Below are 23,898 nucleotides of genomic sequence, written 5' to 3' on the forward strand. Positions count from 1 at the left end.
ACCCATAATTGGGTTCCACCAATTTTTAGAGATGCCTGAAGCACCAGGAGAGGCCCATGTCACTACACAAAGACTACTGTCTTTGTTATTGTTCATGATCATTGTTTGGAGAGCAAAAGATAACATTATAATCTATTTAAATAAAGCTAAAAAAAATCACCTTCCTCATAATATTTGCTTGTGTGTCAGGTGCAACATGAAGCAACTGTTTCTACAGGTGATATAATTAACATTTATATTTCTTGAAATAAGCATATTGAAATATACCAAGCATGTGAACAAAGCTGATAGCTGTCTGTCTTCTGACAAGCTGACACTACTGAATGATGAAGCAAGTCATTTTAGAAGCCTGAAACAGTGGTTACAAGTGAAGAACACAAAACATCTTTTCCCTTAATTCCCCAAGCAAAATCCCTGTTCAACTGTTTTTAATCCCCTCCCCACATAATTTAAAAATACCATATGTGACATGAAATGTATTGCTTTGTAACAGCAATAAACAGAAATTCCAGTAAGACCTAAATGATGCGTGTCTCTCCCTGCTCTTCTGAATCCACTAACACATATTATGCTAATCCTCCTATGTTATCCTTTCAACAAGATCACCTGTAAAGGCAAAAGAATATCAATGATCAATTATTTGGAATCCTCCATTCCATCAAATGCAAACTCACATTTACAGAAATGAAGGCTCTGGACCTGTTAAAATTTGCACAAGCTAACTAGCTCAACACACAATCAAATATTTACCAATTTGTGGCCTTCTATCACTCATAACGCCTCCTGGATTAGACAAGTATTCAAAAATGTCTACCATATAACGAAACATGATACTCTTCAGAGTTTTAAAGTAACTCATACTCTATAGCCGAGCTCTAATAATTGCAAAAACAGGCTTGCAACGACTAGCATTTATGACTATTACTACACACAACCTGTTGTTTGCTTTTTCTGCCTTACAAATCAGCTTTGTCAGCTAAAATTATCTTCAAACCAAATGTTGGTATTTTTTTTAGTCACAGCACCTCATGTCCATATGGAGGTGCCAATAGATCCTGGAAAGCCACAAGTGTATAATTTCGCTATTGTACTAAAGATAACATGCAATCTAAGAGACAATAAGGCAGAAACATGAAAATAAATTCCAGGCAAAGCTGACATTAAGTAGTTAATGAAGAATGTAATGAAAAGAAGATAGCATTAATTGATGGAAAAGAAGTACTTTCTCAGACAAGGAGATATTTGCAAGAAGAGCAGAACATAGGAAGAAACCGATCTTAACCCAGAACAATATAATACAATTAAATACAGAGATATATCTTTCCATTTACCTTCTGAAGTCATAAATTCTTAATGCAACAGTATGTACTTTAAAGTACATAGTGTATTAATGGGTATGATTTCTCTATCACTGAATTAGTTCATCTTGAACATGTATTCTGACAGAAGGGCTGCTAAAGATTCTCCTGTATTATATATTGCAGTGAATTAGAGATTTGTGATTTTTTAAATATTTATTTTAAACTCATCATAATTGGACTGTTGCATTGTAAGGAAAACCATCTACTTCTGCACTGAGTGTTTGCCTTACGTAACATCCAGATATACAGTGTTTTGAGTTACATGAGAAAAAAGGCTGGTACATCATAACACTACAGAGAACATGCACCTACTTCCTGATTTACAAATGCTTAAGCTCTAGTTAAGGCACTTCAAAGGACCAATTCCATCTCGGAATTTTGTATCACTTCTTAAATATGTATTTCTGTTGAAAATCCTCAAATTAAAAAGACAAACAAAAAACAACCGCATAATTTTACCTTAAGTTCTAAAAGCTCCCATTTTGGCTCCAAAATAAACCAAGAAATAAAAATAAAATCAGCTAAAGCAAGTGAAGAAACTATCTTTAAAAGCTGGCAACAAGTTTCATAAATGCTTCCTAAAAATAACTACAGCATCACCAGGGAGAAGCTAACATTAAAAAAGGAAGGAAAAAAAATAAGAAAGACTTGCTGGCTTGATTTAAAACAGTGGCTCCCTAGGAAAAAGTAACCATTAAGCTTTGGTTTTGGCATTACAACTGTCTTTTGCATAAGCAATAGGGGGGAGGAGAGATTAGTTCTGAGCTGGAGGCTCAGCTCTGGTCAAGTAATTTTTCACACAATCATAGATACAATATACTGTTTATTTACTACACATTCACACACAAGAGTACAATAGACTGCAGTTAAATACATGGATTTCAACTGTTTAACAGTGAGAGTTGGGGCTACTCACAATTGGTAGAAGCACAAGTGACACTTCACCCCTTAGGAAAAATCACTTCTGATAAATGCAGTATTTAACTGGAAGATATTGTATAACATATTTAATATTTATGTCACCTTTTTAGTATTTAACATCTTCATGTTTGATCACAAAATGCATGTTTGGAAAAATATTTTAAATTTGAATGAATTGTAAGAATAAGCCTCTTCAATTTCCCCCAGCTCGCATTAAAGATGAGTGCTCTCTGGTTTCAAGCATTTGAAAGATGCTCCATTATCTGTTAAAGTGAAATAATTCCATGTTTTTCTATATTCACCAACTTTTTTACAGTTGTGTACAACAAAAAAGATTACACACAAAGTTGGCCACTGGAATATGAAAGCTCTTCTTTTAGAGTTTTATCACATCCTTTATTAAACTTCTGATTTGGAATATAAAGGAGAAAACCCTTAAAAGTGGGAAGCCTCTTTTACTAAGCCTCTGATCATTGTAATAGTCAAGGACACCTATCAAACTGATCTCTCTCAAATCTAGAAGAAAGACACAGAAGTTAAGTTGCTGATAATCAATGGCTATAATCACTATGACTACAATTATAGTTAGAACAATTCAGCTGTAGTGGTCTCAAATCAATGTGTGATATCACATATACTGCTGTAATACCTTAGCATCAATAAATAAGGGAAAACCTGACCACTATAAATGTAAGTAGTTTATACTTTTTTTGTTGTCCATCTAAATTCAGGCAGGATAATAACAACAACAATGTATTTTTAGCATGATAAACTCTAAATGAAGTCTTTATATATTTTCTTACAATGCTCAACATTCTTTTTAGTGCTTCTTCTATTGAGGACTGAAAGTCACCAAACATCATTAACTGCATTTCATTTCCTGATATCATGCTTTACAATACCTACGCTACGAAACAGTGACCAGTAACAATTCACAACCCAAATATTGCAAAACAAATTAAAATCCTTAAGCTAGGAGTTATAAAACATCAAAATTTGTTTATGTCACACTGGGGCGATTAAATTAAATAATGTCTTAAGATATATTGCTTACTTTCTGTTGTTCATGTTGTTATAATTATTTGATAGAGATGGAGAGATCTTTGGTAAAGTTGAAAAATTGGATGCACCTGGGGACCTTCAAAAATATGAAAATGATAAATTAGATAAAAATGCTGAGATATTAAAAACTATGAAAGAAAGCTAACAAATGAACAATGCATATAAACAAGCATAGAAAAGAAATATTTTTTAAAAAGTGGGCAAAGCACTAAAAATACCCAGGACATGCAGCTCTCAGAATCCATCTTTTAAAACTTGAAATGTTTCACAATACTTTAAACTTTCATATTGTGTTGAAGGAATAGACCTATTAAAAACAAAAAGCAAACAAGCAAACAAAAAAAAACCACAGGCCACTGTGCTAAAAAATTTGTTTTCAGTTTATAGTATGACTATAGATATTTTGATGTTCTAAAACCTAGAATATAAAGTTTCTAACATGGAAATTTTATGAATTTTTCATTTAACCATAAATGGATGCTGAGACAAGATACAAAACCCATTCAGATACATACTTCAAGGCTAGTTTAATAGCAGCATGAAACCATTTCATTAAAATTGTCTTATTAATATTGTCAAAAAAACTCTAGAACATTACGCACAATACTAAATAACCTTTAAAAAAACCTTTTTTGCCAAAAGTAATAGCATTATCACTCATCCCCATTGTTTAAAATTATTTTAAAATATAAGAATACTGATCATTTTATTCACAAAGACCCGCTGAACATAACAGTTAAATACATTATACAACTATCTTGCAGTGTATTTTTCTTTTTCTGATCAAATCTTACAGATAATCATGGAAAAGACTCTGAATACTCAAAAGAATTTAAGCACCTTGATGTTTTTGTGGGCCCTATGCAACTGGTTTGCAAAAAGCTCCAGCTGTGATTGGAAAGCTTTGAAATACGTATCACAATATTAAGAGAATAAGTTCTGTATGCAAATTTTTTTTAAAGTACCTTTCAAGAGCTAAACTCTGCAAGGAGATAAACATTTTTACACAGGGAATTTTCCCGAGTATATTTTCACATTTATTTTCAACTTTTTATTAATAAACCTTTTCCAAAAGAAAAGATATATCACCACGTGAAGAAAGTATTATTTAATTTTTAAAGTATGCTGACCAATATTCATAAAGCTTCCCGGTAGAGTTCCTTTATCAATCTAAAACCTATTCTTCAAACATTATCTTCAAATAAGTAAAACAGACTGTGTCCACAAGATATAAAATTGAAGTCAGTTTAACCCTACTTAAATTCAAGACAAAAGTTAAATTATGCACATTCATACATGTAATTATTTTAGAAACTATTTGAACTGGATAATTTTGAACTGAAATTGAACTTTCCAAAACAAATTTGAAACTTTTATATAATTTAAACCAAATTCAAATGCAATACAGTTTTTAATTTAAAAACTCAGTCTATAATTGTTGTCTAAAAAATTAAAAGAAGCCAGAATAAACTACATAAATAAAGGTCTGGTTTCCACCGAAAATTAAAAATAAGCTAATTTGTTTCTTAGAGAAGATGAGAATCAGTAGTTTTTACTCTTTGATAGCATTTGCTATCAAATACAAAGTGATAATAACAGGTAAGAGATTCCTACTACTCTGAGGTGTACAGCCTTTCTGTTTGCTTATAGCTGCTTACATTGCTAAATCCTGTGTACAGAGAAGAACAGAATTCATTCACAGCTCTTACAGCTTTTGATACATTTCAACACTGGCGGGAAAACAAGTAGAAGATGACAAGTCGTGGCTGCCCCCTCCCTGGCAGTGTTCAAGGCCAGGTTAGATGGGCCTTTGAGCAACCTGCTCTAGTAGAAGGTGTCCCTGCCCATCGCAGGGGGTTGGAACTAGATGATCTTTAAAGGTCCCTTCCAATCCCAACCACTCTATGAAAACTTTGTAACATTGGCAGAAATCCCCCCATCATTTAAAACAAAAAAATAAGATGAAAACAAGGATAATAAAAAGCCCTGAAAAGACAGTAAGTGCTAATGCTGAATATATTGCCATACTTTGGTTCTGAGTTTAAATTGTACAAAAAGAACGACCGAAGTATCTACTTGTAAAACAACTGCAATGACTTAGGAATCTCCCTAAGACAAAATCAGTAACCAAATGTGCAGCAAGAACTCAATTATGGTTTAAATGCAAGGTTCTAAGACAAAGTATATATCCTTTTAGTAGTATACTCCGTATGTATTAATGTTACTGTGGTGTTAAAACACCACAGAAAGATGTCCAAAGAATATAGTTACTTGCTTGACAAAAATAACTAATTTTAAACTCTGGTTGAAAAAAAACCAATAATCAGTAAAGGCCTTGTTTCTCACATGCAGGAAAAGAGTAAGCCAAATTCTCAACACAGCTGGAAAAACATCAGGAACTATGCAACAGATAACTTTGAAAGGTAACTTTTTATGGTCTAACAAACAACACTCACAAAATTATTTATTATAGTTTAGCTTTTAACAGTCCAGAAAAAGACAGGTTAAAAACCAAACTTTACTGTAATCCTATGCCAAAACAGACCATAACCCACATTAGACACTGACTTCCCTACACACTTCATTAACCCTATGGTTAAACTGCTCTATACTTTAATACCCATAGTGATCCACAGTAGAGACATAAATATGGACATTGGCAAAACCAGCTGCAACCAGAACAACTATTTTCCTCCAATAATCTGTGGGCATCTGCTATAGATTGCCTGGATCAGGATAGAAAAAAAGCAGACAAGGCTTCTTTGGGCAACCGGTAGAATACTTAATATTCACAGGCCCTGGCCCTTATGGGGGACTTTAACCACTGTGATACCTGCTGGCGGGACAACACAATCCAGGAAGGTTCTGGAGTACACTGATGACAACTTCCCGACACAGGTGATTGAAGAGCCAACAAGGCTTGGCTGGATCCAGTGCTTGGCTGGATCCAGTACTTATAAACAAGGAGGCACTAGCGGGGGATGTGAAGGTTGGGGCCTTGGCTGCAATGACCACAAGATGGTGAAATTCAGGATCCTGAGAGAGAGCACGGCAGAAAGCAGTAGCAGTAACACAACCCTGGACTTCTGGAGAGCAGACTTTAGCCTTTTCAGGGATCTGCTTGGAAGAGTCCCATGGGATACAGCCCTGGAGAGAAGAGGGGCCCAAGAGAGCTGGTTGATATTCAAGGACCATCTCCTCTAAGCTCAAGAATGGTCCATCCTGACAAGTAGAAAATCAATCAAAGGCAGTGGGAAACCCGCATGGATGAACAAGGAGCTCCTGATGCAACTCAGACACAAAAAGAAAGTGTTTGAGTGAAAGTAGGGGCAGATAACCCAGGAGGAACATAGAGATACTGTGCAATTAGTGCAGGGATGAGGTCAGGAAAGCCAAAGCCTACCTGGTGTTGAATCTGGCAAGTGATGTGAAGGGCACCAAGAAAGATTGTACAAGTACACAAACAGCAAAAGGAAGACTAGGGAAAACATGGGCCACTGTTAAATGGGGCAGGGGCCCTGGTAACAAAGAACACAGAAAAGGCTGAGGTACTCAATGCCTTCTTTGTATGAGCCTTTACCAGTAAAAACATTTTTTTCATGAATCCCTCACCCCTGAAACCAAAATCTGGAGCAAGGCTGACTTTACCCTCAGTGGAAGACAATTAGGTTAGGGAGCACTTAAACACACTGGAGATAAAAAAGACCTTGGGGCCTGATGGGATGCAGCAGCAGCTGAGGGAGCTGGTTGATGTTATTGTGATGGCACTCTTGTTCATTTTTGTAAGGTCCTGGATACCAGGAGAGGTTCCTGAAGACTGCAAGAGAGCAAATGGTACTCATATCTTCAAGAGGGCAAAACAAAAGATCTGGGGAACTACAGGCTAGTCTGCCTCATCTCAATCCCACATAAAGTGATGGAGCAACTAATCCTGGAAACCACTTCAACGCATACAAAGGACAAGAAGGTGACAAGGACTAGACAGCATGGATTTATGAAATAGAAATGTTGCTTAACCGCCCTGATAGCCTTCTATAATGAGATTACTAGCTTGGCAGATGAGGGGGGAGCAGCAATGGATGTTGTTTATCTCAACTTCAGTAAGCCTTTTTGACACTCTCTCATGTAAAATCCTCACAGACAAGCAGATGAAGCATGGGTTACATAAATGTACAGCAAAATGGATTGAAAACCAGCTGAATGGTTGTGCCCAGATGATTTTGACCAGCGGCACAAAGTCCAGTTGGAGGCCAGTCAGTAGTGGCATACTCAAGGGCTCAATACTAGGTCCTATACTCTCTTAACATCTTTACTGATGACCAGAACATCAGGACAGAGTGTAGCCTCAGTAAGATTAGAGATGACACAAATCTGGAAGGAGGGACTGATACACCAGATGTGTGTGCTGCCATTCAGAGGGACCTCAGCAGGCTGGAGAAATGGGTAGACAGGAAGCTCATGAAGTTCAGTCAAAGGAAATGCAAAGGCCTGCACCTGGGGAGGAATAACCCCAGGCACCAGTACACACTGGGGTGTTGGGGGGGGGGTGTGGGGGGCACGGGTGACCCGATGGAAAGCAGCTTGGCAGAGAAGCACCGGGGGTCCTGCTGGACAAAGAGCTGAACATGAGCCAGCAGCGTGTCCTTGGGCCAATCACCATGTGGGCTGCATTGGGAAAAGCACTGCCAGCAGCTCAAGGGAAGTGGATCCTTCCCTTCCACTCAGCATGGGCGAGACACCTCTGGAGTGCTGCGTTCACTGCTGGGCTCCCCAGTTCCAGAGAGACAGGGACACACAGGAGCAAGTCCAGTGAGAAGCCACAAAGGTGATCACGGGATTGCAGCATCTGACCTACGTGGAGAGACTGAGAGAGCTTGGACTGTTCAACCTGGAGAAAAGAAGGCTCCAGAGTGATCTTACCAATGTGTATAAATACGCAATATGAGGAAATTAAAAAGATGGAGCAAGACCCTTCTCAGTGGTGACCGCTGAAAGGAGAAGAGACAATGGGTATAAATTAAACAAAATTTTATCTGAACATATGATGATGTTCACACACACACAAAAGACGTGGTAAACTGACAATTTTTTTACAGTGAGGGTGGTCAAAAACGGAAACAGGTTGACTAGAGTGGCTGTGCAGTCTCCATCCCTGGAGATATCCAAAGTGCACCTGGACACAGTCCCAGGCAACCTGCTCCAGATGCCCCTGCTTTGAGTAGGGGGACAGGATGAGACTATCCCAAGAGGTTCTTCCATCCTCAAGGACTCTGGTTCAGTGAAGGGGTGGTTATAATCAGTCTAACATACAATTTATTATTGTAAAGCAAACTTTAGTATGTTTAACCTACTTCAGTTTTGACTATTCTTTTCTTACAAAAAACAACTAATTCAGTCAATCGTACTTCTTGGGGGTGGTGGTGCATGAAAGGTTGGTATTTTAAGATTCAGTAATCAAAAAAAATTAAAATGTTCAGGGCATGCATTTGTTAAGAGTTTCTCAACCCTCCATTAACTGATACTAATGAACATGTTTGTTAAACTAACTTGAAAATGTCTGTTGTACATTACCAGTGTTTGATGTTTACCCACAGGGGATCAGACACATGGTTATCACAGTCTAACAAGTCATTACACAGCAGCAAATGGCAGTCCAGCCCTTGACTGGCAGACAAGCTCTGACAGCTTTTGCTTTTACAATTTAAGACATCAGAGTAAGTCCCCAGTTAGTTCTATTTTCCACAATTATCTTTCTTACATCAAAGTCAGTAGAAAGGCACACTTGTCTGCACATCAACTGCTTCAGGGAAAAATCCCAGATTTTAAATTTCTTTGTTAAAGAGAATACTTCTAATTTCAGTAGAGGAACACAGTTTTTCTTTTGAAGACTCATGGATATTGTTTCCTAAGAAACTTGGATACACAAGCATTAAATTCTTTCAAAATAGATAGCTAAGCATCTTTTATTCAATTTTTTTTCTTTTAGAAACATTATGGGATCCAGCAAAAGAATCAAGTAAAAGCCTTCAATGTTTTTCCAAGATAAAAAGGCATACAGTTTTGAACCATAAAAAAAAAATCATGAAAAAACTTCCCATGTGACAAATTATGTAAGAAAACATTCATTATTACAAGGAGGAAAAACTATGAATGAGTACAGTCTCAAATTTTTGTATGGTATTAAAAACCAAAATCAATGTATTGCCTTTTACATGCAAAAATTATTAAAATTAACAGCAGACCATCTGAAATTATGCAAAGTAGTCAGCTATTTGATTAGGTTGATTTATTCCACAGTGAAGTCTAAAAAAAAAAAAGGATCACAATTAAATCTGTTACTTTTATTATACACACAGATATATATTGATAGTGTAGTTAAAAATCATTAGTTTTTTACCATATAAGAAGCATTTTTGAAGAATATGATGGATCAATAGATTTAATACTTGTTGATTAAGTCTCCTAAGAAAACAGCAAACAATACTTTTCTAAAATTAGCAGGAAATAAGTTTCTAGTTAATAGGTTCTTTGTATGTTTCTGTAACTTGCTTTTATATTTGCTTGTAAACAGGTAAGAACTTCTTAACAGAACACTAATAGAAACCTTGTCCTGGCTATTCATTTGGTAATTCATGGAACTTCAAACCTTAACCTCCTTCCTTCTCCTTGTCTCAAGTTTTATAATCACAGATTGGATGAAAGGTTTTAATTGTTGTATAGTTTTTCCTGAACCCAAGTAATTTGATTTTGTAGTACATTGCTTAAATTACTTGAACTACAACCTTAGATTTTTTTATATCTTAGATTAAAATGATAATAAACAATTCAAATAGGGTTGACTGGTTGGTTGTTTTTCTGCCTGTGGCATAATCTCCCACAGAAGGATATAGATACGAAAAAAAAAATTGTCTGCACACAGATCACAATTCTTTATTCAAGGACTGGGATCAGCAGCAACTAAGGTACCAAAGCAACAGGGGATCTCCATGTTTGGATGAGTTTGTCATGTGTATGACGTTGAGGAGACAGTTATTCACAGAAAAGTTAGTATAACAACATTTTCTCAGAACTGCCCATTAATGCTGAGTAATACCTATTTAGGGAGCAGATGACAGTAAAGACATTCCAGGAGAAGTCACTATGAGCTCCCTAGAAAAAGTTTCACAGAAGCCAATCTTCCCGATCAACAAACATCCCAGTAGCTAATATAAACAGTTGATATAAACAGAACCTCTCGGAGAGCCAAATATACAGCTATTCCTAAGCCTGACTGACCCTGTGAACGTTTTAAGAATGTACAGCACATTCAGATACTTCCAGACAAAAAAAACCCAAAACCAACCCACAAACATTTTAAGCAGCATTAAAATATGAGACAAGAGCAGATATCATTAAACTTTAGTGGGGTTTTTACAGCTGATGTTGCAATGACTTCCAAAATTAAATAAATTCAGATGTTAGAAGAACAGTACACATAAGAGAAACCCAAACACTGACAAGCTTGGACATAGATCTGAAATTCTAAGTTGCACAGCAGGGTCTCTGCTCTTATATAAAAGGATCTTAAAATAATTTCTTCCAAGTTTCTTCAGAAGAAGAGACAATTATGATGATAATCAATCTTTTCACTTGTACTGAGTCATTATACTTTTAAGAGAAACAGAATTATTGTTTTCAAAAGTGTTCCTTCCTATACTGAGCTGAGGTCCCAATTTGTCCACTTTCAAAGTAAATATGTTCTTTTCTTGCTGTAGAGAAAGATGTTCACACCTTTAACATGTTTCTCATAAAAAACTGCCAACGTTCATCACCTGCAGTAGGAAGAAAGAAAAATTGCCAAAAGAAGCAATCAATACAATGATTGCTGTTATGCTTCTGCTAACAAGAAAGAGGCAGAGAAAATGTGCAGGACATCTTACTATCTCTCATTTTCATCTGTCACAACATAGGTTGTGCTGCCATTCAGAGGGACCTCAGCAGGCTGGAGAAATGGGTAGACAGGAAGCTCATGAAGTTCAGTCAAAGGAAATGCAAAGGCCTGCACCTAGCGAGGAATAACCCCAGGCACCAGTACACACTGGGGTGTTGGGGGGGGGGTGTGGGGGGCACGGGTGACCCGATGGAAAGCAGCTTGGCAGACAAGCACTGGGGGTCCTGCTGGACAAAGAGCTGAACATGAGCCAGCAGCGTGTCCTTGGGCCAATCACCATGTGGGCTGCATTGGGAAAAGCACTGCCAGCAGCTCAAGGGAAGTGGATCCTTCCCCTCCACTCAGCATGGGCGAGACACCTCTGGAGTGCTGCGTTCACTGCTGGGCTCCCCAGTTCCAGAGAGACAGGGACACACAGGAGCAAGTCCAGTGAGAAGCCACAAAGGTGATCATGGGATTGCAGCATCTGACCTACGTGGAGAGACTGAGAGAGCTTGGACTGTTCAACCTGGAGAAAAGAAGGCTCCAGAGTGATCTTACCAATTTATATAAATACCCAATATGAGGAAATTAAAAAGATGGAGCAAGACCCTTCTCAGTGGTGCCCGCTGAAAGGAGAAGAGGCAATGGGCACAAACTGAAGCACAGGCAATTCTATTTAAATGTAAGAAATTTTGTTTTACAGTGAGGGTTATCAAACAGTGGACTAGGTTTTCCAGGAAGGCTTGTGGTGGAGCCTCCATCCTTGGAGATGCTCAAAACCTGACTGGACACAGTCCCAGGCAACCTGCTCTAGGTGACCCTTCTTTGAGCAGATGGGTTGGACCAGACAATCTCCATAGGTGCCCTCCAACCTCAACTACTTTGTGATTAGCTTAGGTGATGTTCTGAAATGATCCTGCCCTTTTCAAGCATTATAAATCTCTCATACTTTCCAATATTTTGCATTTAGACCTTTCTAAATAGGGCACTGTATTCCCTGGCATCAGAATTTAGGTTTACAATTTGTACTCCTCCAAAACAAGCACTACAAAGTGGTAGTCTCAGCAGGACTGGTGTGAGACCAGTGTGCAACCAGTGACAGGACTGTAGAAAGCTACCTGGATGTATATTATTTGTGGTGACAAGCTAATACTCCTAATGCAGCTCACACAGAAGGCTCAAAAGCAAGTGTTTAATATTTCTACCCCTTTAAACATTTATTAGATTTTTCATAAATTTTTAAACAGGTGTAAAAACCTGACCCCATTACTGTTTGTTGATAGTTTCTATTTGAATCCACTAAATTTTGCAAACCTTCCACTACTACAATGCATTTGAATACCAACTTCCAATCAATCTTTCTGACAGCTGCCAAACTTCAAAAACATACCCCAGCTTCACAGCAAAACCATTCATCCTCCTTTGCTGGTTTACTTATAGCCTCCTCTTGACACCGGTATTCTCAATTACCATTTTACTTGTCCCCAGATCAAACGTTTTCCAGGAGATATTCTTTAATTTACATATTGCTCCTGAATGTCTTCCATGAAGTGGAATAGAAATTTGGCAGAAGAAAAGCAGTTACCATCACCAAGAATATCTTTCCACCAAAACTTCCAAGAGAAACTGTGACACTGAGTTATCTGAATTCTTTTAACCTTCAAAATCTACAACTAAAATTTGACTGAAAATTTACATTTCTACCAGATGCTTTTTGAGGTCAGATATTAAACTTCAAGTATTTTGCATCCCATTCTTTCTGCTGCTCTACATTCTCAATTCTTTGTGTAATAACATCTTGCTAAGCAAGATTATACTGTGCATACTAAGCTTAAATTGAACTCAAGCTTCATTAAGCAACTTAATAGAAGCTAGTGCTCCTAGTAAAAGTGCTTGACATAAACCACCAAAGATAAAGAATCTCTGTCCTTCAAATTATAAGGAATGATATTACAAAAATGTTTTAAAACAACAGTGAAACTCAGTTACATGAATGCAGAATATCAAAAGGAATTTAAAAGAACTTTTTATTAAAGATATGCCCAAGAACCAGCCAACAAAGGGAAAAAACAGTTAACTTTATAAGGCTGAGATTGTATTAGTTTACTAGTAACTAGTTCCAACTGTTCTTCAAAACCAACAGAACATGATTCAGATTCTGGAAACAATATTAAAAATGTTTATCCATCTAAATGAGAAAAACCACACTCAAGTTTTTCTACTCACTTGCCATTATCAAAGTGCTGCTGATAATGGCAGCAGGAAGAACAGAAAAGAAAAAGACCATTGTACTCTGTTAACTGATGACAGCCCAACAAAGAACAAAGGCAACATGCTGGTAATGTAGACTGCAATTTAAATAACGTTTATGTGCAAATATTGTGCTCTGGAGATAAAAGGACAAGGTATTCATGAAAACATTTACATAAGAAAAATACTGATAAAATACATGTATCTATGTTCACCTGACAGATACGCTATGCTTTGAAACAGAACTCTAAATAAAATAAGCTAAGTCTTACAGTTTTCTACGATGGATTTTTTTTTTTCCCTATTTTTAAGCAGGATAACGTATATCACTGGCTGAAATCAACAAAATTAAGCAATGTATATGCTGGAATCCACCATTATTATGTCAAGTTCTACAACGTGCAGCACTTATAAGAAACACAATATTTGGCATATTTTCAGCTAAAACATCTGAAGGCTTATTTTCAAAATGAAACACCACTTTTAAAAACATTTTTTTTTAAAGCAAAATAACATGTGAAAATAGTTAAGCTATGGTGAATAACATGACTTAAATTCGTAACTTACTTAGGAGTTGAAGGACCTCTTGGCCATGTTCCATCCTCATTCTTCTGTTCTATCACCAGTACCTACCACAAAAAGTGCAATAAGAAAACTGAAATAAAAATATCAGTAGATTGCTTTCTGTTCCAAACTTTTTAATGGATTTGCTGACATGTGATTGAGATGGAAAAGACTGACATTTAAGCTACTATTCCCTGAGGTTCAAGAATATTCCATTCAATTACACTGCACCTTCCTCTTGCTCTATTCACTTTTTTCTCCCCACATCTTAATTTATGCAACTTTGGGCAAGCGACTTAATACTTCAATACCTCAGCAATCCATGGATAAAATGGCAAGACCTTACCTCTCAAAGAGGTCAGAAGATGACCTGCAATGTCTAAATAGCATCTATGAATCTACAGAAATCACATCTATACAACAGCCCTGTTAAGGAAGGGATATTCCTGAACGAATTTTGCTTCACACACAACACAAATCGGTAGGAAAAAAAGAACCCAAAGCGATCTATTTTCTGCCTTGATAGCCTTAAAATCATACCTGTCTGGTTACTCCCGTATTTTTTGCAAAAGCATTAATCTAGTAATAATTTTCCAATGGGACAGTTGGCTAATGAAAATAATTTCATTCACGTTGTTATTGGTACAAAAGGGAGTACAGAACACTCAGTCCTAAACACAGGCATCAAGTGCCATTTGAAACGCCTTTGGGTATTTGAGATATCTGCCCTATGCTGGCAGATATGACATAGGACCTACAAAAAGCTCATGCCTTTCTTGATTGACAGCTGGGATAGTCAGATCATTTGAAATGGGAACTAGACTCCAATATTTAAACTGAATCTAACTCTTTAATTTCCAATGCAACTAATTTTGCATAACTGTAGATACACACTGATGTTTCAGGACACTGATTAACTGCCATATTATGCTTCTAAGTGTCTACACAGTGACATACATTCACATACGTACTTACGCTCAAAACCTTATAAGCAAGTCATGCTGCCAGACATGACACTGAAAACTAGCTTTCTATCATGACCAGCTTTCTATCTGGAAAAGAGTAGTCTGCTACCTTTGGGTCATGAATGTTGTAAGACAAATTCCGCCATATTTCCTTCCATTGGCTTTCATTTTTTACTAAATAAAAGGAAGATTTAGACTTAAAAGTTCAATGGAACCCCTAAAGGCTCACTTCAGAAACCAGCTGATAAATTCAAAACATTAATTTACTCTATCACATACATAGTTTAGAATTACACAATAAAAAATAACTATTAAGTTAGATAGACTGTAATAGTCAGAATAACTATTATTAGATTAGGAGGCTCAGCAAGAAAAATAACAACCTTGTGTGTCAGCAAGTGCAACTGACCAAACACACGTGGTCTACCATGACATTTAGCATTTTCAGAAACCATGGTTAAACTCAGTTTTGAACAATATTTGTTTTGGTGAAAGTACAGATGTCACCTAGAGATGTTTCTATGGCTATATTAGACCATGCTTGCTTCACAGTTAATGTTTCACTGGGATAGAGGCAATTTGCAAGTTACATCTTTGACGCAAATCTTTTATGGGAGATGTGGGCTCTTCCAGCAGGACCTCTGCATTGTTAAAATTACCTGTGTGAGGGTTTAAGTGCGTGCAGTATGAAGCTAAAGGGCACAATAGTTTAAGCTGTTATTTCGGTGCATTGATTACTTACCTTCCATGTCATAAAAGAAAACTGAAGTACAGCATAAATACTGCTGGTAAGTAGGTTAGAGTCAAGTATTTCAAGGCAAAAGGAAATACTTTAATATAGTCTTGCCTACAATTACTGCCATCAAATTTCATCCATTCATATTTGTAGCACTACAGCATGAACTAACTAACAGCTGTTGAAAAAACATCCAACTCTATTTGAAGACTAAAGAATCAATGTAATAATCTGAAAAGTTATTCTAGTGATGAAATTGTTCAATCAGTTCACATTTATATTTGTGTAGCTCTAACATCCAAAATCTGTTCTTTATATTCATCTGTAAAGGTAAAAAAATCATCTTGTAAGAAATCCTCCCATAAAGAGATTTTAAAGTGATGATATAGTCTCACGCTAAAGCAGGTTTTCAAGCTCTTTTCTCTATAGTTCTTATCTGAAATATTTTCTTTTTAATTTCTTTCTGAAATCTGGACAGTGAAATTTGAGTAGAAGACATTATTCTTTTATAGTACCTAAAAAGTTCTTCAAATTTTGGGTTTGATTACAGGAATATATCCCAGATCCCAGGAATATTTTTTTATTTCAGGTTTTATCAAATTCAAGTCAGCAATGTTATGTTCATTCACTTTTAATTCACTAGGAAAGTTACACTCATCTCTAATCCTGAAAATACACTTAAAGACTACTTCTATCTTCATGAATTTGTTTATAAAATCCTCTATCCCTAACACAATGTAGGAGGCAATTTTCATTTCAAAAGAAGGAAAATTCATTTGGTACAGCTACATTTTCACAAGAAAAAAAAGTATAAAAAAAAAAATTACACTGTACCTGTCCCTGGTATAAACCAGCATCCTGTATGGTACTGTCTGGTTTATTCAAAGGTTCAAAAGTATTACTCATGTATTTGTTCCACAATCTGGTCTCTTTTTCACCTGGAATATTGAAGATTTTTCTTATCTCTTTTTCAATTGTATCTGTTTTGAAATGGAGAAAACACAAGTTTAGCATTTCACTACACAAACTGGATAAAGCTGAATAAAGCATGAGAATCACCTAGTCTTTTCTTATATTCAAAATACAAACAAAACTGTAGAAACAGACATGCAACTACATCACGTTGTAGGACAAGCAGCAAGTTGCTAGTCTGCTTGTCCTGAAAATGGAAACAGCTAGAGGACTATTTTATTCCCTCTTGAATCTCTTAGCAAAGCAGACCAAATAAAGATAAGCTGATAAATAACAGATGACAGGAGGTACCAAGGTACCCATCTACTAATTTCTCAGAGTGTAGTAACACAGGAGTGTGGGTGGGGAGGGAATGATTAGAGGCAAGATTTGCAGTGCAAGTCATTCTGTTCCTCTCCCTAAATGAAATCCTTTTTGATTTTCACTCTTCTACTACCCATATCCCAGTGCAATTAGCACTAACCACAATATATATGCATAAAGTTTAATTTACACGCTCACAGAAATTTAAGACTACTCTATAAAACTGAAGCACATAAATTTATTTTAAAGTGATGATGCAAGATTTTATGTTCCTGAAAGATTTAACATAAAAAGGGCTACCTGCTACGTTATTTTAAGGTAGTGTAACTATTGTCTACAACTGAAATTTAAGAAGTTCATCCTTAACTCCATCCTCCTTATGCAAAAGTTTATTAACAAGTTCTTTAATTTGAATTAATATGTACAGTGCTATACCATAGCAACCTCATGTAAATGTTTTTTTTAACTGGTACACTCATAAAGCCCTGTGGTAGCCAAGTCTCATAACAGCTAACACAGAAAACAAAACCAAGAAACATACATAAGTTTATACCTGATGATCACTGAAAACACAATTATAAAAATGGGCACTGTAAGCTCTGAGAGACATTTCCCTGAAGTCTCAGGACAAAACACCAGTGGTTCAGCTCCTCTAGCATTCCCCTTATTCCCTTTCAATTAATATGATTATTTTCTCTTCCACTAAGTTAAATATGAAAAGTCAAAATGAGACCTGGAGCTTAAAAGTATCTTGGCTTGTCAAATGCATGACAACTGGCCAATATAATATTTGTAGATGTTGTAGGCAAATGAATAAAATTTCATTCTATACTAGTTAACATGCATTTTAGTACGAAAGCAAGTGCTAGACTGGATCATCTGTTTCTGTAATAGAGATAAGTAGGCAAGGTAGGTGCTATGAACAAGGCAACAGGCTGTTACTTGATTTGTTGACTTTTTTAAAAACATCATGTACTGTCTGAACCAATTCTTAACCAGTGTTTTCAAATAACTATATTTGAATGTATGAGTAAATCTAACCAGCAAGAATCTTCCAAAACCAAAAATAATCCAGATTTATCAATGACTTTCACTGAAAGAATTTATAGACTTTTTCATTATCTTAATACCATGACAATCAATTATTTGAGCATTGCAGCTCATATTCTTTGCAAGTACTAAATTAACATTTATTATGTTAATTTTAACACTCCAGCTTCACTAACAGAACTGTTATGAGACAGGAAGCATCAATCCTATCAGATGACTAAACATGTCCAAGACTCTGGGAAGAGCATGTTCCACTTGACTAATATGCTAATTTTGAGACTGTGAAACTAAGGTTCTTTTACATACTTCCATGAATGTAACCAATGCACACTTTATAACTCTTCGCCCCAGCTCCCCAGCAAGTATCACTGAAGTGCTGGCTTATGCTCTAAAGTGTTCCAGCATAAATGAAAACATTACACTCAAATAGGTGTGGTCTGATGCATATGGTGTACAGGGCTCTCCTCTAGCAGTGTTATACACATCCCATGTATGAGATAATTAGTACTAGGACGATGTACAAAAGAGACAGGAAAAACTGTCCTTTAAAGATGCCTCTCACTCCATCAGCTGTATAGAATCAAAGAATGGTTCGGGTTGGAAGGAACCTGAAAGATCATCTAGTTCCAACTGCCCTGACATGGGTAGGGACACCTTTCACTAGACCAGTTGCTCAAAGCCCTGTCCAACCCAGCCTCAAACACTTCCAGGGAGGAGGCATCCACAACTGCTCTGCACAACCTGTTCCAGTGTCTCACCACCTTCACAGTAAAGAATTTCTTCCTTATATCTGATCTAAATTTACCCTCTCTCAGTTTAGAACCATTAGCCCTCGTCCTACCACTACACTCCCTGATAAAGAGTCCCTCCCCATCTTTCCTGTAGGCCCCCTTTAAGTACTGGAAGGCTGCTGTAAGGTCTCCCTGGAGCCTTCCCTTCTCTGGGCTGAATAACCCCAACTCTCTCAGCCTGTCCTCGTAAGGGAGGTGCTCCAGACCCCTGATCATCTTCATGCCATCCTCTGGACTCGTTGGAGCAGGTCCATGTCTTTCTTATGTTGGTGGCCCCAGAGCTGGAAACAGTACTCCAGGTGGGGTCTCACAAGAGCAGAGGGGCAGAATCACCTCCTTCGACCTGCTGGCCACACTTTTTTTGATGCAGCCCAGGATACAGTTGGCTTTCTGGGCTGCGAACACACATTGCTGGCTCGTAGTCAGTTTTTCATCCAGTAATACCCCCAAGTCCTTCTCCGCAGGGCTGCTCTCAATCCAGTCATGGCCACAATCTGAGATAGTTCAATTTAAGAGTTAAAGGTTATGGATCCTATATAGGATATATTAAAAATCAGATAGCTCCTCCAAAAAAACAGCTGCATGATTTAAGTACTATTTTGCAAGACTGTGTGGAAGAGTCTTGATGAGATGCTGGAGAAGTTCAGTGGATCCTAATACAAAGGCTAGTGCTATCACAAATACTGGCTAAAGAAAACTGTAGGAAAATGATAATCTGTATTATGAAACAGTAATCCCAGTTTCCTAAAGAAGGGAAAGGCTAGTCACAGATCCCAGAATAAGTTGTCCTCAAGGGTGGCAATTCTTGTATTCTGCAGAAAATTAAAGGGAAAGATGAATCACAGACATTTGCCAAGATAATTTACTAGCAAAAATCCAAAAGCCCATGAGATGCAGAGCCACTGGTGTAATCTTCTACAAAGTTTATCAGCTCAGTTTTGGAATTGTTTATGGCATTGCAGACACAACCTTATTTGTTTATAATAGAAGCTACAGACAATCTTTCTGTCATTTTGTTGTTTGTAAAACTGTTGAATAATGGTAGAAAAGGCCTACACATTAGCTGATGACTTAGTTTTATCATACTTCCATATGATGACGACGCCAGAATGGATCATTAACTCATATTCATTCAGAAGCCCTGATGCTCTCTAGGATCAGCAACAACTAGACTGAAACGCTGCCTGAACTACATCTATTGTCTGGCTCATTTTCTTTTTAGAATTAAAAAACCACCCCCACCTCCCCAAAAAGAGTTAGTCATCAATCAGTCTCAAAGTGAATATGCACTGCCTCCAAGGCGAGAGTCCTCAGTTGTAGGAGATTCCCAAGAAGGTCCAAAGAACACATTAGATGTGTCCAGTACCACCCCAAGAAAATGACTGTCATGATTAGGTCTGCCCTTTATAATTATTTTTTCCTATCTTGTACTAACTTGTTGACATACAGATGAGTTTAGTTTCTATTTGAGTGGAGAAGCAAAGGTATTCCAGGAATGACACACACTTGAAGAGTGTAGTGTTCACTAGTAGGTCAATATTATGCTGTGCTTAGAGTATTTAAAGTGCTTCAAAACTTTCTCTGTTTATGTGAATTAAGGAAGGTCTTGTACTGATCTTTTGAGGGCAGTAAATAATATAATCAATGATGGCGGGTAGAAAAATTAAAACTTCTTGAAAAGATCATAGTACCTTATGTCCACTCACTTCAGTGGGGCTGATACTGACTCTCTCGTACAAGTCTTCTGCAACCATAATGAAAATGCATCCCTCACTGGCATATACAAGGAAGGGTGAAAAATAATCAAGACTGAAAGATTCTTCTTGCATATTGTTTATTGATATAATGAGCATCTCTGCTATATATTTGATGAATTCCAGAACTCCCTTAAACATACTTAAGGTAAGGACAGGGGAGAAAATATCACCATCTTATTAATGGATGATAAGAGAAAAACCTCAGGAATCAGTTATTTTTTCACTCCTATAAGTGGTTTTAATTTTTTCTAGCTTTTCTTCTAAAAGACAAACTCTTCTGGATGTCCTGGCTAGGATGGCCCTGCTTGGTGCTCTGCATAAGAAGCTTCAGCTTCAGAAAAGGTATGTTCTTAAGTCTTCCAAGAGCATGTCATCCACATATCAGGAACGCAAATTAGACCAGTGTCTGGAAAAGGGCTGCCAATGAGCCTGACTTTCTCATTACCCTTTATGACAATTTTCTTGTAATTGTAATTCTCTCTCTGCTAAGAAAAAGGGAATACACCTTCAAAATGCCCTGCTTCTGATTAGAGAAAGAAAATATCAGAAATTCATCCATTACTTATAATTCCAATGATACAGTTAAATTCAGTATAGCTGCAAAATACCTTGTATTTGGTCCTTGGGGAAGGATAATGTTAAATTGTTTTTTCTAAATTTCTGGGTTTGCTGAGAGAATAACGAAGTACATCTTCTCAAGTTAAACCAGATCACAAAAAGGCCAATTAACATATAACACTGAAGCCTTGTTTCAAGGGCAAATTTCATAATTTATAAGTTTTTATTCTAATACAAGCAGAGGATTACTTGTTTAACTTAAAGATTAAAATTTAACAAAGTAGAATCATTCTGTTTTTAAAGCAAGCAATCTGCAAAGAATTAAAGGGTAGCAAGTCTAAGTCATTACCCATAATGCAAAGAGAAGCAAAACCTGAAAAAACTACATCGTTGTCGAAGAACGTAAACAAAGAGTAATGGCTGGGCATAAGTGCCAAGGACATAAAGTACAATTCTAACTGCACAAATACAGCTGACTGAAAGACTTATCTCATATACACATGCAAAAGACACCAAAACCTGAGTTTATATGATCAGCAATATATTTACATGTATTCTGATTGTTATTTTCAGAGACAAATATGTTATTGAAATATAGTAAAATAACTACAAATAAAGGTAAGTTACTGTACTGGAGTTAGCTACTGTAAAAGGTTTTGCTTGGCCTGCTACTTCACAACCCAAAGAATATTGCCTTTGTAGGTCACCTTTAGCCATTAATTTATAAGTTTAATTCATTCTTGTGTTCTGTAATATACCCTTCTCTTTATATATATGACCAAATAGTGTTTCCTTAGTAAAAAGGAAACACATGAAAAAAAACGTACTTCTTACACACCAAAAGGCAGGAGAAAGTACCATGGAATCCAATAAAGATAATGAAAAACATCACACTGTTCGCTTCCTGAAAAGCACAAACCTCTCGAGTTAACACAGATGCCTAGATAATAAAACACAGTTATTTTTTAAAAATTGTATTAAAAATCCTAAATATTACAAATAACTTTATTAAATATTAATTTGACCCAAACAAGACTAGTCCCATACTTTTTAATGGTTACAATACCATCTATCATTTTACCTAGAGACTCATTTACTCAGAACTTGCTGCCAAGTACTATTTAAACAAGTAACAATCATATATTTTTAAAAACAGTTTTGCATACCTATTGTATCAGCTTTACTAAATCTTCGTGTGACAACACTGTTCATATTTCCATTTTCACAAAGCTTTAATTCAGTTAGATATACTTCTACTTTGCAGTGCTTTACAAACATACCCTGTTCAACGACCTGAAAAACAGATTAGGATCAGGTATCAGTCCAAATATGTTTTCATATACACACTTCAAAATATTTTTGAAAACTCTTCAAGAAACTCAAGTTCAGGGAATGTAAGAACTTAATAAATGCCAAAAATTAGAACTAAAATTCTCCTATAACTTTTTAGAAATACAGTAAACTAGTAAGTAATTTTTTTCCTTGATGATGATGTCTTACCTGTATATAACACCACCATCATGACTTTCAAAGTGTTAAGTACAGTGGAAATCACAAATATGCATATTTAACTAAAAGATATGATTCTCAATCGAAAGATAAAACACCAAAAGTTACTGTTATTTCAAAAGTATTCTCCTTCCTCAAAACATGAAGTTTTCACAGTTAAAGAACACTTATCAAAACCAGAAAACACACTAATAAAATTTGGATATCACATTTTTAAACAAAACCTACAAATCTTCCACTTATATGCTGATAATGAATACATTCATTTGAAATTTCACCTACTCAGTTCAGTTGTTTATTATATGTTCATTTTTGTAACACCTATTGCAAAATAGTTAAGTATACAGGATTTTTTTTTTTATAAAAGTAAAATGTAGAAAAGAAATATTCAGGGTCACCTCTTAAATGTTTTTCCCTTTGATCTTCCAAACTGTAACTGCAGTACTTAGTCATGTAGACTGTTCCAAAAATAACCATCGGCCTGATACACGATACATCTGACAAATACGGTAAAAAAAAAAGCCACCAGCTAATTGCTAGGAGAGATCTGCTATCTGCTGTACAAATATAACTTGTATGATTGTGCCATAGGAAAAAAAATAAATTAGTGAATGATTTTATTGCTGTTCAGTAGTTTGCCTTAATGACTGCCAACCATGACGTTTAAATAGAAATGCATCTTAATTTGAGCAGCTTAGAAGGGTTTTCAGCTCCTAGAGTAACAACAAAATAGTTGCAGTAAACAAAACTGTGCAGTACGGCTAAGACACTTCTGAGAATAAAACTGACACTGTAGTGGTAGTATTACCACATCCTATTACTTGAAGTCATAATGTTATCTGACATGGATCAAGTACAACATTGCATCAATTTAAAATCTGGATCCACATTTCAAAAAAAGTTTATGTGACAAAGGGGATGAAAGAAAAGTATCATCCCACCTTTATGAAAAAACATTAAAGCAGACAGGAGAAAGAATCATGAACAAATGAAAAAAGCATCAGAAAGAAAAATTCTTAACTGGAATACCATCTCAGAGGCGAACTACTGCTCATACTGGCAGAAAATAATGAAGCTATGCCAGTTTACCTGGCTACTCATTACACTCCATGTACTTTTCCAGTTAGTTCCTTCTAAGTAGAAGGCAAGTTACCCTTAATTCCCCTTCTCTCTCTTTCCATTTTCCC

General features: G+C 36.3%; 1 protein-coding gene across 16 annotated transcripts in view; it reads right to left on the minus strand.

The window, feature by feature from the left end:
- USP15 (ubiquitin specific peptidase 15) overlaps positions 1-23,898 on the minus strand; it is a 72,797-nt gene that overhangs the window by 26,804 nt on the left and 22,095 nt on the right. For 3 of the 16 annotated variants that reach the window (XM_074827346.1, XM_074827347.1, XM_074827349.1), the window contains 4 exons: positions 22,369-22,495; positions 16,606-16,751; positions 14,074-14,135; positions 3,337-3,420 (listed from right to left, as the gene is read on the minus strand). In XM_074827346.1, coding sequence (XP_074683447.1) covers positions 3,337-3,420; positions 14,074-14,135; positions 16,606-16,751; positions 22,369-22,495 — 419 coding nt within the window. The other 13 variants (XR_012623585.1, XR_012623586.1, XM_074827348.1 and 10 more) reach the window with 13 other exon arrangements.

This window comes from Strix aluco, chromosome 5 (genome assembly GCF_031877795.1).
Source record: "Strix aluco isolate bStrAlu1 chromosome 5, bStrAlu1.hap1, whole genome shotgun sequence".
NCBI lineage: Eukaryota > Metazoa > Chordata > Aves > Strigiformes > Strigidae > Strix > Strix aluco.